This window comes from Rhinolophus sinicus, chromosome 17, assembly GCF_057876585.1.
Source record: "Rhinolophus sinicus isolate RSI-liver-muscle chromosome 17, RSI-T2T, whole genome shotgun sequence".
Classification (NCBI taxonomy): domain Eukaryota; kingdom Metazoa; phylum Chordata; class Mammalia; order Chiroptera; family Rhinolophidae; genus Rhinolophus; species Rhinolophus sinicus.
In genome coordinates this window covers 45,466,725-45,480,316 of record NC_142517.1, presented here as the reverse complement: position 1 = coordinate 45,480,316, position 13,592 = coordinate 45,466,725, and the positions used below count along the sequence as shown (strand labels likewise).

The 13,592-nt window shown below is 32.6% G+C and overlaps 1 protein-coding gene across 1 annotated transcript in view; it reads left to right on the top strand.

Moving 5' to 3' along the window:
* Positions 1–13,592, top strand: part of CCDC39 (coiled-coil domain 39 molecular ruler complex subunit) — a 39,143-nt gene that overhangs the window by 15,140 nt on the left and 10,411 nt on the right. The window contains exons 7-13 of the mRNA XM_019737347.3: positions 414–605; positions 3,203–3,306; positions 4,178–4,310; positions 6,802–6,996; positions 7,888–8,052; positions 10,950–11,087; positions 12,774–12,982. Of these exons, the coding sequence (XP_019592906.2) occupies positions 414–605; positions 3,203–3,306; positions 4,178–4,310; positions 6,802–6,996; positions 7,888–8,052; positions 10,950–11,087; positions 12,774–12,982 (1,136 nt within the window). The remainder of the gene's footprint in view (positions 1–413; positions 606–3,202; positions 3,307–4,177; positions 4,311–6,801; positions 6,997–7,887; positions 8,053–10,949; positions 11,088–12,773; positions 12,983–13,592) is intronic.

Below are 13,592 nucleotides of genomic sequence, written 5' to 3'. Positions count from 1 at the left end.
ATCAGTGGTATGGTAGGAGCTGTGTGTGGTGTCAGATATGTGGTGGACTTATTGAGGGGATCACCTCATAAATTGTGTAGATGTCTGGCTACTATGCTGTACACCTGAAACTAATATAAAATAATATTGAATGTCAGTTATAATTAAAAACACTAGTCCCAGGGATGTGTAGTGCAACATGAGGAATATAGTCAGTAATGTTCTAATAACTATGTACAGTGTCGGGTGGGTCATGGACTTGTTGGGGTCATCACTCTGAGTTATGTAAATGTCTAATCACTATGCTGTTCTGTATGCCTGAAACTAATAAAATATAATCAAAAAAGAAAACCAATTCTTTTTAGTTTTAGTTTTGTCCATTATATTAAACATATATTTAACATTTTCTTTCTTTCTTTTTTTTTTAATCCTAGGCATTAGCAAGGACAAAGCAGGAAATGAGAGAAAAAGAAAGTTTGGTTAAGGAGAAGATCAAGTTTTTGGAAAGTGAGATTGGAAATAATGCAGAGTATGAGAAAAGAATTTCAGTTGCTGATCGTAAAGTTTTAAAATGTAGAACAGAATATCAGCAACATGAAACTAATAGGAATCAGCTGAAGGATGAGGTACGTCAACTAAAAAGACTGGTTTGTGTGTTTATGACAGATTACTATAAAAATAAGCATGTCTTTCAGAAATTGCCTTCTGGTTCTTTTTGTTTTGTCTCTCCTTGTTACGGAACTTTTAGGATTCTTTGATTGAGCCTCTGATTGGTGAAGGTAGCAAGGTGTGTGTTTGTGGGGTGCCATGCACATCACAGATGATTTGAAGGGCCTCTCATGGAGTTACACGGTGCCCAAGTTGCCTGTCATGCTTGGTATTTTGTAAGTGACCCAAGGCAAAAGGCTTTGAAGGGTCTAGACTGGAAATTATAACCTGCAAATGGGCAAATGTGAAGGTGAATACTGACATTAGTATTAACTAAGAGCATCTTTCTGGTGTTACATGTGTATGGTAGTTTTAACTCTCAAATTCTAGGTGGAACTACCTGTTTAAGTTCAGTTTCTCACCTTGTTAAAGGACAAATTTCAGTCTGGTAGTGGGACAAAGTAGTGGTAAAATCCCTTGAAACAGACTGAGAGGACAAAACTTCTGCTTTGTTCTTTTCTGCTTTTGCAGGAATACACGCCCACTAGATTATTCCAGAGAGAGGAAGTGATCCCCTTAGTTAGCAGTAAAAGGATCTTTAAGAAATTTGTGCCTTGAGACCATATTATCTGAAATTACCACTGTTTAGTTGGGAAATTGGAATAATGTAGAACTTTTTATTCTATAAGTTATAATTTTTATTTCTGATAAAAAAGGAAAGATTTTTTTTCTGCCCAAAGAGAATAAATACAAAGATCCTGAAAAAGTAAAATAAATGAATTTCTTGCCTAAGTTAAATGTCACTGCTTAATAGCTCATTCTTAAATATTTTACAGTTTAAATCAATTGCAGAAAAGAATGCAGGAATTTATTTATTCATTCATAAATTGTTTATTGAGATATAATTCACATGCCATAATTCACTCTTTTAAAGTGTATAATTCAATGGTTTACAGAATTGTGCAACCATCACCACTATCTAACTGAATATTTTTGTCATTTTAAAAAGAAACTCCATACCTATTAGCAATCACTTTCCTTTACCTCCTTCCCCCCAGTCCCTATCTTAACCATTTTTAAGTGTACATACACTTCAGTGGTATTAAAGTTCAGTGGTATTAAATACATAATGATGTTTAACCATCACCACAGTCCATTTCCATAACTCTTTTCTTGTAAAACTGAAATTCCTTACTCATTAAACAATAGCTCCTCATTCCTCCCTCTTCCAAGCCCTTGGCAACTACCATTCTACTTTGTCTCTATGATTCTGACTACTCTAAGTACCTCATATAAGTAGAATCATATGGCATTTGTCTTTTTGTATGTGGCTTATTCACTTAGTATAATGTCCTCAAGGTGTATGCATGTTGTAGCATTTGTCAGAAATTCCTTCCTTTATAGGGGTGAATACTACTCTCTTGTATGTATGTACCGTGTTTCCCTGAAAATAAGACCTAGCTGGACAATCAGCTATAATGCATCTTTTGGAGCAAAAATTAATATAAGACGAGGTTTTATATTATAGTAAAATAAGACTGGGTCTTATATTAATTTTTGCTCCAAAAGACTCATTAGAGATGATTACCTTGGCTAGATCTTATTTTCAGGGAAACACAGTACCACATTTTGCTAATCCAGTCATCTGTTGATGGATACTTGGGTTGCTTCCATGTTCTAAGCTATCGTGAATAATACTGCTATGAATATTGGTATATAATCTCAAGAATTGCTAGATCATATGGTAATTCTATTTATAATATTTTGAGGAACTGCCATACTGTTTTGCACAGTGGCTGTACCATTTCATATTCCCACTAACAGTACACAAGAGTTCAAGTTTTTCCATATCCTTGTCAAGACTTTTATTTTATATATATGTATATATTTTTTCCCCCCTGATGGTAGCCATCCTAATGGGTGTAAGGTGGTATTTTATTGTAGTTTTGATTTGCATTTTCCTAATGATTAACGATGTTAGTATCTTTCCATGTGCTTATTGGCCATTTGTATATTTTCTTTGGAGAAATGTCTGTTCAAGTCTTTTGCCCATTGAAAAAAAATTTTTTGTTAAGTTTTATAAATTCTCTACATATATTGTGGATATTAATCCCTTAATAACATATATGATTTGCAGATATTTTCTCCTATTCTGTGGGTTGCCCTTTTACTCTGTTGATACTGTCTTTTGATATGCAAAAGCTTTTAATTTTGTTGAAGTCTAATTTGCCTATGTTTTCTTTTGTTCCCTGTGCCTTTGGTGTCATATCCAAGAACTCATTGCCAAATGCAATGTTCTGAAGCTTTGCTCTAATGTACTTTTAACACATATATGTAGGTCTTTATTATTTGCCAGTATTAATAGTACAAGTCATTAAAATTTAATGTCTGTTCAAGTCTTTTGGCCCATTGAAAAAGAAAACTGTTAATATGTATTACAGCAACATGGTTACTGTGTTTATGGGTGTGATGTAGGTTAGAGATTAAAGTGTTCAGAATAAAACTTCTTAGAAATGAAATTAATTTATAAAATATACAGTAAATATATAATTTCTGTTTGTTACTTAATAAATAGTTGGACTCTTTAAAAGCCACCGTGAATAGAAGTTCCAGTGATTTAGAAGCTCTGAGGAAAAATATTTCCAAAATAAAGAAGGATATTCATGCAGAAACAACAAGGTAAGAAAAAAGATACTTAAATATTTTTATAATTTTTTACTACTTATAGAAAAATTAATTTTTTTGATAAATAACTATAAAATATAGCTACTATATTATTAAATTAAAAGAAACTTTCCTGGGATTTTCATCACAAAGGCTAAGGAGCAATATTTTTATGGCTTAGTAAATATGAGGCCTGACAATTAAGTTTGCGAACTCATCCCAGAAAAAGTGCTACATCCCTCATTGCTGAATATCACTATGGTCATCTTCAAAGTACTCCCCTTGGGAGCCTATGCACCCACACCAGTGCCTAGTCCACCCTTCAAAGAAATGTTGGAACTCTTTTCCTGGAATGGCCATCAGAGCTGTCATCCATTGTATTACCCTGATGTCCTGAATGTCATCAAAATGTCTTCCTTTCAATATTTCCTTTATCTTCAGGTAAAGAAAGAAGTCATTGGGGGCCAGATCAGGTGAGTAGGCAGGGTGTTCCAATATAGTTATTTGTTTACTGGCTAAAAACTCCTTCACAGAAGGTGCCTTGTGAGCTGTTGCATTGTCGTGATGCAAGAGCCATGAATTGTTGGCGAAAAGTTCAGGTCGTTTAACTTTTTCATGCATTTCCAAATAGTAAACTTGGTTAACTGTCCAGTTGGTACAAATTCATAATGAATCATTCCTCTGATATCAAAAAAAGGTTAGCAACATCGTTGCAACAAGTTCACAAACTTAATTGTCAGACCTTGTGTATATTGGTAAGAAAAAGGTTTATGACGAAAAAACCTTCAAGACATATAAAGAAATCTTAGGATAAATTATTCCTTGTTTGTTGCATTAAATAATTTTTAGACATGTTTTCTGTTGTTTCCTCATAAACTCTCTCTAGGTTAGACAAAATTAAAAATCATAATCAGATTGCAAGAACAAAATTAAAGCAGGTTACTGAGAAAACCATGTCTGTTGAAGAGAAAGCTACCAATTTGGAAGATATGCTACGGGAGGAGGAAAGGGGTGTAAAGGTAAAGATTAGTTTCAATTAAAAAAAAAAAATCGCAACAAATTTAGCAATAATGCATTAATTAGACTTTTGAGATTGGAGGAGCAGACGGTCTTTTAAGAGGCTCTGCTTTCCAGTATGATCACATTTGTAATTAGAGTTGTTGGGCCTTTTTTTTATTGCCTCTGAGGATGTTTGTGACCTGCTGTCTTCTTAAGCTCTTATTCTGCATTTGCTCCACTTCTAGCATTGAACTCATTTAACTTTGATGTCTCCTTTTAAAGGGGAAATCTTCTACCTTAGATCCCATGCCTTACCAATTCCTACTGTGTCCATGTACTAGCTTGTCATCAATATATATGTTCTTATATTACAAAGGTACCTTGAAAAGAGCCCTTGTTTTACAATTGATTTCCACATGATTATCATCCTTTTTGTTTGTTTGTGATCCAATTCCCCCCAGTGGTCTACATTCATTACCTGTATTTCTTCATACTACTGCTATTTCTTTAATCTCTTATAGTCTGGCATCATCTATTGGTAAACGACAGGCACTTGAATGGTATTATTTTACTAACTCTACTGGCATCCACACTTCTTTCTTAATTTCTTTGGTATGTGGGTAGCATTAAAGCCAATTTTTGAGGAACTGGAAAAGGCTGGTTCATCATTTCCTATTTGAAAACTTCAAAGTGACTTGTGTGACCTGACACTGTAGGCACTACTTCTTGCTTTTAACTTTTTGAGGGGGGAAGAACAAGGGCAACTGAAGATGGTGGCAAAAACCCCTCATTTGCTGAGGCTTCTATGAAGTATGTTTCATTTATATTTGCTTCCCTGGTGTGCTGTTGTATGTTTAAAATTCTTGAGTAATGAAGTTATGCAGTAATCTTGACTTGAGTGGCATTTAAGTCCAAATTGTACAACATTATTTTCTTTGAAAGTTACTTTTTTCCCTTAAGAGCATGATTCCGTAGCACATGAGACGGGATAGTATTTGACGTTATCAGAAATCTGTAAAAACTGTGAAATTCATGTGAAATAGAACTTTTGGTGACAGAATGAAAAACTCGTGACATTTTTGAAGAAATTAGCTGAGTTAGAAAAAAAATAAGATTGTAGCATGTGTGGTGATTGTGCTTGAGCAGGGTTGTGTTCGTAATCTTGGTTTTTGTAGCGGTTCGATTTTGTTTGTTTGTTTGGAAATATCCCTGTATGTTTTGGAGGTATACTATGTTATTTAACGCCAAACACTGACTTTAGAACTCTGCTAGGCAATCTTTGAGAATGTATTAAACCCAATGAAAATTGTCTATTATATGAAAAATAATGCATTTTATATGTTTATATCAGATTATATTTCTTGATTTGTGAAAATTTAAATTTAAATTACAGAAAATTTAAATTACAGACATCTTTGGTTTTATATTGAAGTTCATTGGTTGCCAAAGGGAAATATGCTCATCTGGATATAAGGACACAGAGGGAAATTATTTCAACATTTTAAAATGATGACTTTCAATAGCTCTTGGCATGGTAGATCTGTTTGAAGCCTAGAATACATTGGGCGTGAAGCTTTGAGGTCAAGACAGATCTGCCTCCTGAGAAAGGAGCAGTGGGAGTGGGGGATTGTTTTTTATTTCCTAGGGGGCTGCATATATAGGGAGGCCAACTGGAAACAAAGTGTGAGTAAGGGATAGTGCCATTAGTGTGATGGGGCCAGCCCTACCAGCTCACAGGAGCTGTCAGTTAAATTTCCCAGAATTTTGAAAGTTGGCTGCTAAACATAGCTACTATTAAAATTAAATTAATAGACTTACAATTAAATAAATAATATTAAAAACAAATGTAACAAATACTCATCACTTCCAAATGATTTTACTGTTATCTGTGCTTTTAAGGTTACTTAAGATCGCTTCCATCTATTATATCTGTATATTGGAAATACTGCATAATGGTCTACTACTGTGTATCTCTTCCCAACTCTGCATTTAGTGCAATCATGTTAGTAGCTTGTAATTGACCATAGTGGGAGTATTTACACCATGGAAGTCAGCCACTTCTCCCTAACCTCTTGTCCACTGGAAAGCTGGTGGTTAAATATTTGGGGCACTGATTAATGCCCCAAAGAAGATGTGGGAATGTGTGATGTGATTTCTTTCCTGTAACATCCTCAAGACTTTAGTAAACTTTATGAACTTAGAAGCTGTATATTTTATTTTATAAGGAAACTAGTAGAATGGTCAAGTTCTACAGCCAGGGTGGGAAGGATAGAAGATGACATATTGAGACATATGATACAGGAATAGAAAACTACTATTCTAGTTTACTAGAATAGACTACAAGAAATGCTGGGGATTTGTTGAAATTGTGGGAAGGGCTTTATATTCTCAAGGGCTAAAATGTTAGCGTGGTCATTTATGAGTCCCTAAATTATAACATTCATATAATAATAATACATCTTAAGATATTATAATTTCATTAATCACTATTATTATTATCATCATCATCAGGAAGTGGAAGTTCAATTGAACATAGTGAAAGATGTGCTATTTAAGAAAGTTCAGGAATTACAGACTGAGACAATGAAAGAAAAAGCTATTATATCAGAAATTGAAGGAACTCGTTCCTCTCTAAAGCACCTCAACCATCAATTACACAAACTGGATTTTGAAACCTTGAAACAGCAAGAAATTATGTACAATCAGGTAAATATTACTCTTATGAATATCTGCCACATTGATTTATTATAGTTGTGATGGTCAAGATACCAAAGTGTTCTAAGAAAACAAAGCACAGATACTGAAGATAGGATACCATGTTGGGTCACTATTTTTTCCTGATATGAAGTAAACAGGTAAATGGATAGACAACTCTAGTGAGAGAGAACCATACTTTAAAGGAACCTGGGCAATTGGACCTGGAGTAAAACAAAACAAGGAGTTGGATATCTGCAATCTAGAAAAACCATGTTAATTCTTAGTTATGCAGACATAGGCTTTCCCACCCCAACCCATAGACCAATCAGTTAAAAGTATTTTTTCAGTTTTTCCTTATTTGTTCTACTTACATATTCTGTCGTCATGTTAATTTCTTAATGTCCTCCCTCTCTACATCTTAATTTCCCCATCTAATATATTCTTAGTTTCTCAAAATTACAAATGCTGGAGTATCATTTTAAAAAATAATTCATTAGAAGTTTTGAGCCTTTCATGGCTAACAGTTTATGACTGTATCAAATTTTGGCGTCCCTTAGAAAATGTACTCTTGAAAATTCATGTCTGTGTAGATCCAGTGGATTTACTCAGGTTCCGTCATGGTACTATGATAAATATCTCCCTATATGACTTTGTTATATTTTCAGAAGTTTACTTCTGTATCACTATCATGTTCCCTGGTTGTTGAAGGATAGGTTGCTGTTTCTCCCCTTAGGGTAAAAAAGATTTTATCCTATCAATTACTGAAGGGTTAAAGTGACTCCAGTAGATGATGACACCCAGCCCAACTCATAAGAATGTTGTCACTGTGTCTTTAAATTTATAGAAATGATTTTAACTGTTTGTTTCTCCTTACTAACTTATTTTTAAAAACTGTAACAGGATTTTTGCATTCAACAAATGGAACGCCGAATGTCACGGTTAAAGGGAGAAATTAATTCAGAAGAAAGACAAGCTCTTGAAGCAAAAGTTGTTGAACTTAAAAAGACATTGGAAGAGAAAAAATCTACACTTGTCATTTTGGAAACAGAGATCAAGAAGCTTAATGTAACTTATCCAAAATATATTTTATGCTTCAGATATTCTAGTCATTGGTCATTCTGTTTTAAGTCAACATGTTCCTAAGACTTGACTTTAGGCAGATGGCCCAGCTACCAACATATATAACAAATGTATGAACTGATGCTCATGTTTCTATACTATGAAAATGTAACATTACCATTATGTATTTACTGTATGCTAAATACATTACCTGCCTCTAGTAATTTATTTCAATTAATCCTTATAAAGGTCTTGTGAGGAAGATATTACTTGTTTTACAGATTAAGTAACTTGTCCACAATTGTACAGCTAGTACATGGAAAGCTAGGATTTGATCCCTCATCCATGTGACTGCAAAATACTCTTAAATAGTACATGATTTAAAACATTGATAAATTCCAGTTTTATCTTTTGTATGTGCCATAATAACTTGATTGCCCTTCATGTATGAACTAACCTCTAAAAGAAGGTACTCTTTTATGGGTCATCTATTGTTGTTATTCAATTATTTACTTAGTTGTAATATTTCAAATAACTCAGTTTTGTTAAGATGAAAATGTTCTTAAGCATTAGGTATTTTAATATATTTATGATAATATGAAATCTATGTTAGGGGAAACTGTGTAATATAAAATCTGTGTTAAGCTTTAATTGGAGTGTGAGAGTGAAGGAGAGCTGGAAAGGCCGAGTGCCGAGTGTCCTCCAGTGGTTGTAAGAAGAATTGCTCTGAATTCCTCTAAGGCTACAAAGGAGAAAGGGAGCGATTAACTTTTTAAAATTAATATATACAGAAGGTGCCAAAAAAAGTATACACATTTTAAGAAAGGAAAAAACTGCGTTAAAATTACGCTATGATAACCACTTTGAGCACCTCTTGTATTTGCAGAAGTCAAATGTGACTTATATTCATCCTTTGTTATGGATATATATTATTACAATTTTAATACAGTTTTTTTGCTTTCTTAAAATGTGTATACATTTTTTTTTGGCATCTTGTGTGTGTGTGTGTGTGTGTGTGTGTGTGTGTGTGTGTGTATTTTACGATAAAATTTTGGTTTGGAGTAGTTCGTAGCCTGATGAAATGGAAGACAGTACATGTTTTGGAATCAGAAAGAACTGGTTTTGAACGTCAAGGTTATACCACTATTGCTATTTTAACTTTTTTGAACTCTAGTTTACTCATCTATGAAATGGAAAATAAATTAATATTAATTTAGGGCATTTGGAAGAATTAGAAACAACGCATATCTTAACACAGTGCTTTTAGTAGGTACTTACCGTGTTTCCCCCAAAATAAGACTTACCTGGACCATCAGCTCTAACGCGTCTTTTGGAGCAAAAATTAATGTAAGACCGGTCTTATTTTACTATAATATAAGACTGGGTCTTATCTAACATAATATAATATAGTCCGGCTAGGTCTTATATTTGGGGAAACTCAGTAATAAATGGTATTGTTTTAATTATATATAATATGAGAATGTTAATGCTACAGAAAAATAGGAAGGTGACCTGTGTATCTGAACATGTTTCTTGACTGTGGCCTGAATTGTCTGTTTTGCTGTAGAAGGATGATTCTAGTGTTCCTTTTTGAAACTACTCTGGGGCTCTGCCCGTTATGCAGTTGGCTAGTACTTATGCCTATCCTGACTCTGGTTTTAACAGAGAGATAAATACATTTATAGAAATGCAAGTGAATTTTTAAAGATATTAAAATTAAATAACCTCCTTATGAAGGTTTATTCTCTCTCAATAGTAGCATCAGTTTGTAAAGTCATTCTGCGTTCCCTCTCCCATCTCTGATTTTGCATAATAGAAACTAATTTCTCCTGATTAAAAATAGCCTTAAATTTTATCTTTTCATTCTAAAAGTTAATTTTATGAAATCACAGCTTTATGCAAAAAAAAAAAAAAAAAATCTCTTCTTATTATCTTGCTGCAATCTTAGGTCCTGATACTTCAGAGAAATACAGGCAATGAGAAAGGCAGAAGAAGGAGGGAGGTGTGTAGAGAGAAGGAGAGAGAGAAAAGGACATGGAGAGAGGAAGACAGATAGATCTTGGAACTAGAATGTTTTTGCTTTAGGTACATACCCCGAAGGGACTAAGAGCACAGACCTTGTTCTGGGTTCAGGGTGCAAGGAGGGATACAAACTGGTATAAAGCTGGAAAACTGGTATCTGTGTATGCACAACCCGTTTATGCATCCAATGGAGTTAGATCTTATCTAGCATTTTTCTCTCTAGTGATAATTGATTATATATGTAATAATAAGAATAACAACAACCATAATAACAGACACATCTATGTATTAAACACTGTCGTACATACTCTTTGCCAGTAACATCTTTAATCCTCACAGCAATCCAGGGAGGTAGGTATTGTTATTATCTCCCTTTTAGAAATGAGGAAACTCAGGAAGAGTTGGTTGCCTACCGGGGTCAGATGACTAATATGTAATTACAACCATTTATTTCCAGAGCTTGTACTGTTAGCCAAGCCCCTATGCTTTCTCACACTGTTAATGTTTTCACCTTCTGGGACTTGGGTTGAATCAAATAATGAACTCCAGAAGGTAAACTATGTATTGAATCAAAGCTAGGGCTCCCTCCTTCCATTTCTTCCCCTAAATGGTGATCACTTAATAATTCAGGTTGGATTGTAACCATACATACTGAAACTAGACCCAAAACATCAATAGATGAGAAAAATGAAAAATGTTTAATGTGAATACCCACATATATTGTACTAGAGATGTCAGAGAATGAAGAGTAAGATTTTTAAAAATCTGAATATTATAAATATTTCATGGAGTGCATAATTTAATGTAAGATATGTTTAATAGTATGTATTTAATATTGTTATTTAACAGTATATTTATGTACCTTTTTTTCCTTTTTACAGAATGATCTTTACTTTATCAAGAAGTCAAACAGGAAAAACTGTGATGAAAAACAGTCCCTCATGACCAAAATAAATGAACTAAACCTTTTCACTGACAGAGCAGAGAAAGAACTTAATAAAGTTAAAGCTTTTAAACAGGTACATAAAATCATATGTGTATATAATATTAAAACTCACGTTTTCATGCTAGTTATAGAAAATTTAAATATAGCAAATTATAAAGAAGACAATAAGTCATTATAATCACTGTACATAAGATGAACAGTGTTAAAGTATATTATTAGGTTGGTGGAAAAGTAATTGTGGTTTTTGCAGTTACTTTTAACCTTTTAAACCACAATTACTTTTGCACCAACCTAATATTTCCTCCTAGTCTTTTGAAGAAAATTAGCTGTATATACTGTATTTAAATTTTTAAAATATATTGTACATGTTGCAAAAACATTAAATATTCTTTAAAAAATATTTTAAAAGTCTTCCTACGTCCATTGCATGAAGTTACCATATCCTATTTTTTGGTTTTTGTTTTTTTTTCCCAATGTTGGGCTATTCTAAATAGTATTATGTTCTTTGCAGATATATCGTTGTACAATTGTTGTACAATGTACAACAAGATAGTTCCTTAGGATAAATTTCTAACTGTGTAATGAAGATTCAAAAAGAATGAATATTTTTGGTGTCTTGCAACTATTTTTAAGCAAAATTACTATCTAGAGGGTTCAGTTAATACTCCCAGCAGCAGTGTGGAAGCATTCTGTTTTACTCACCACCATCAAAACTGTATATAGGTTATAAAATTGTTGTCAATTTGATGGGTAAACATGGTACTTCATTGTTTTTAGCCTGCATCTTTTAAATTGGTGACACTTGAAATGTTTTATGTTTAACCATAAAATTTAAAATATTTATGTTTAAATAAAAATGTTTAAAACATTTATAATATATCCTCTAATTTTTCTTTTTGGATTCCTACTTTATTTTCTTGGCTCATATTTCCAGTTTTTTAATTGCTTTGCAAAAGATCTTCATATGTAAAAATATTGACTCTGTCATAAATATTGCTAATATTTTTCCCATTTGTCTTTACATGTTTATTCAGTTTTTGACATAAAAACTTTTTTTAACATCATATATTTAAGTATTTTTCCCTGTATAATTTTCATGCTTAGAAATGTCTTTGTCACACTAAAAATCAAATAAATGTTTACTATTTCCAGTAGCTGGATTATAGTAGTGTTATCTCTTACATTCTTTTATTCATCTGGAATTTGTTTTGGTACAAAGGAGATGTAGGGATCTAATCTTTTCTCCAACTGAAAAGCTGTATTTTGAAATCTTGTTTCAAAATCTTATGTTTTGAAGTGTTTGTTTCTGGGCTTTCTATTTTGAAAATTGATCTATTTGTGTACTCTTGTACAGTACTCTACTCATGACTGAATTGTTTTAAAATAAAAATTTATTTACACATTATTTTGTGAGATTTAGATTAGAATACAAAAATGCTCATCCATAGGACTTTATATATTTTCTGGCTATTCTAACTTTCAATTTTAGGAATAACTTTTTTATAGTAAAATTTTAAATTTAAAATTGAATTGAAAAGATTTGGAATAGCCATAAACTGTTTTCTTAAAAAAAGAAAAGAAAAACCAGTCATGATTCGGAGATACCTAAATTTAACCCTAGATAATATCTTGGTCAATGGTCAAAATAGAAAACATCATATTTTCAAGTTTGACTTTTGTAGCAATAAGAAAGAAAAATATTTTGGTTTTGGTATAAAAATAATTACTTCAACAGTAGATAATTTTGTTATGTTGATAGGATTTGATGATAGAAGACAATCTTTTAAAACTTGAAGTTAAACGTACTCGAGACATGCTTCACAGCAAAGCAGAAGAAGTTCTTTCTCTGGAAAAAAGAAAACAGCAGTTACACACAGCTATGGAAGAACGAACTGAAGAAATTAAGGTTCACAAAACAATGCTTGCATCACAAATAAGATATGTTGATCAAGAACGGCAAAACATAAGGTAACAATTAGTTTTAAAATGCTGCTAAAGAATTTTGAAAACATAAAGGTGATGTCAGAAGAACTGACTGCTCCTTCTATCATCCTAGATGCCCATCTCTTTCTTGTTCGTTTGAAAAGCCTTTTAATATAATATATGGGACATATTTTAGCCATAAATCTATGTTTTCCTCTCTCTTTCCTTTGGCTTACTCATCATTCTTTAGATTCTCCCTTTTACATTAAGATTGTCGATTCCCTTGGAATTGATTTTTGTATGGTTTGTGTAAGGATTCATTAACATGTTTTCCCTTATGGATATCTAATAACTGCATTTATTGAAGCAATTTTCCCCTAGAGATTTTGCATATCTTTTATAAGATTTATTCCTGGCTACATGTTATTTTTTTAAATGTTACTTTCAATGTTAGTTCCTTTTAAAACGTTTAATTCCTAGTTTGTTGCTGGTATATAGAAATAGTTGATTTCTGTATATTAAGTATTCAGCAACCTTGCTTAGTAATTAATTTTCAGCTTTCAGGGCTATATCCCACACAATTTTCTATAAGGCCAGATACTAAATATTATGCGTTTTGCAGGCCATATTTTATTTATTTTATTTAACATGTGAC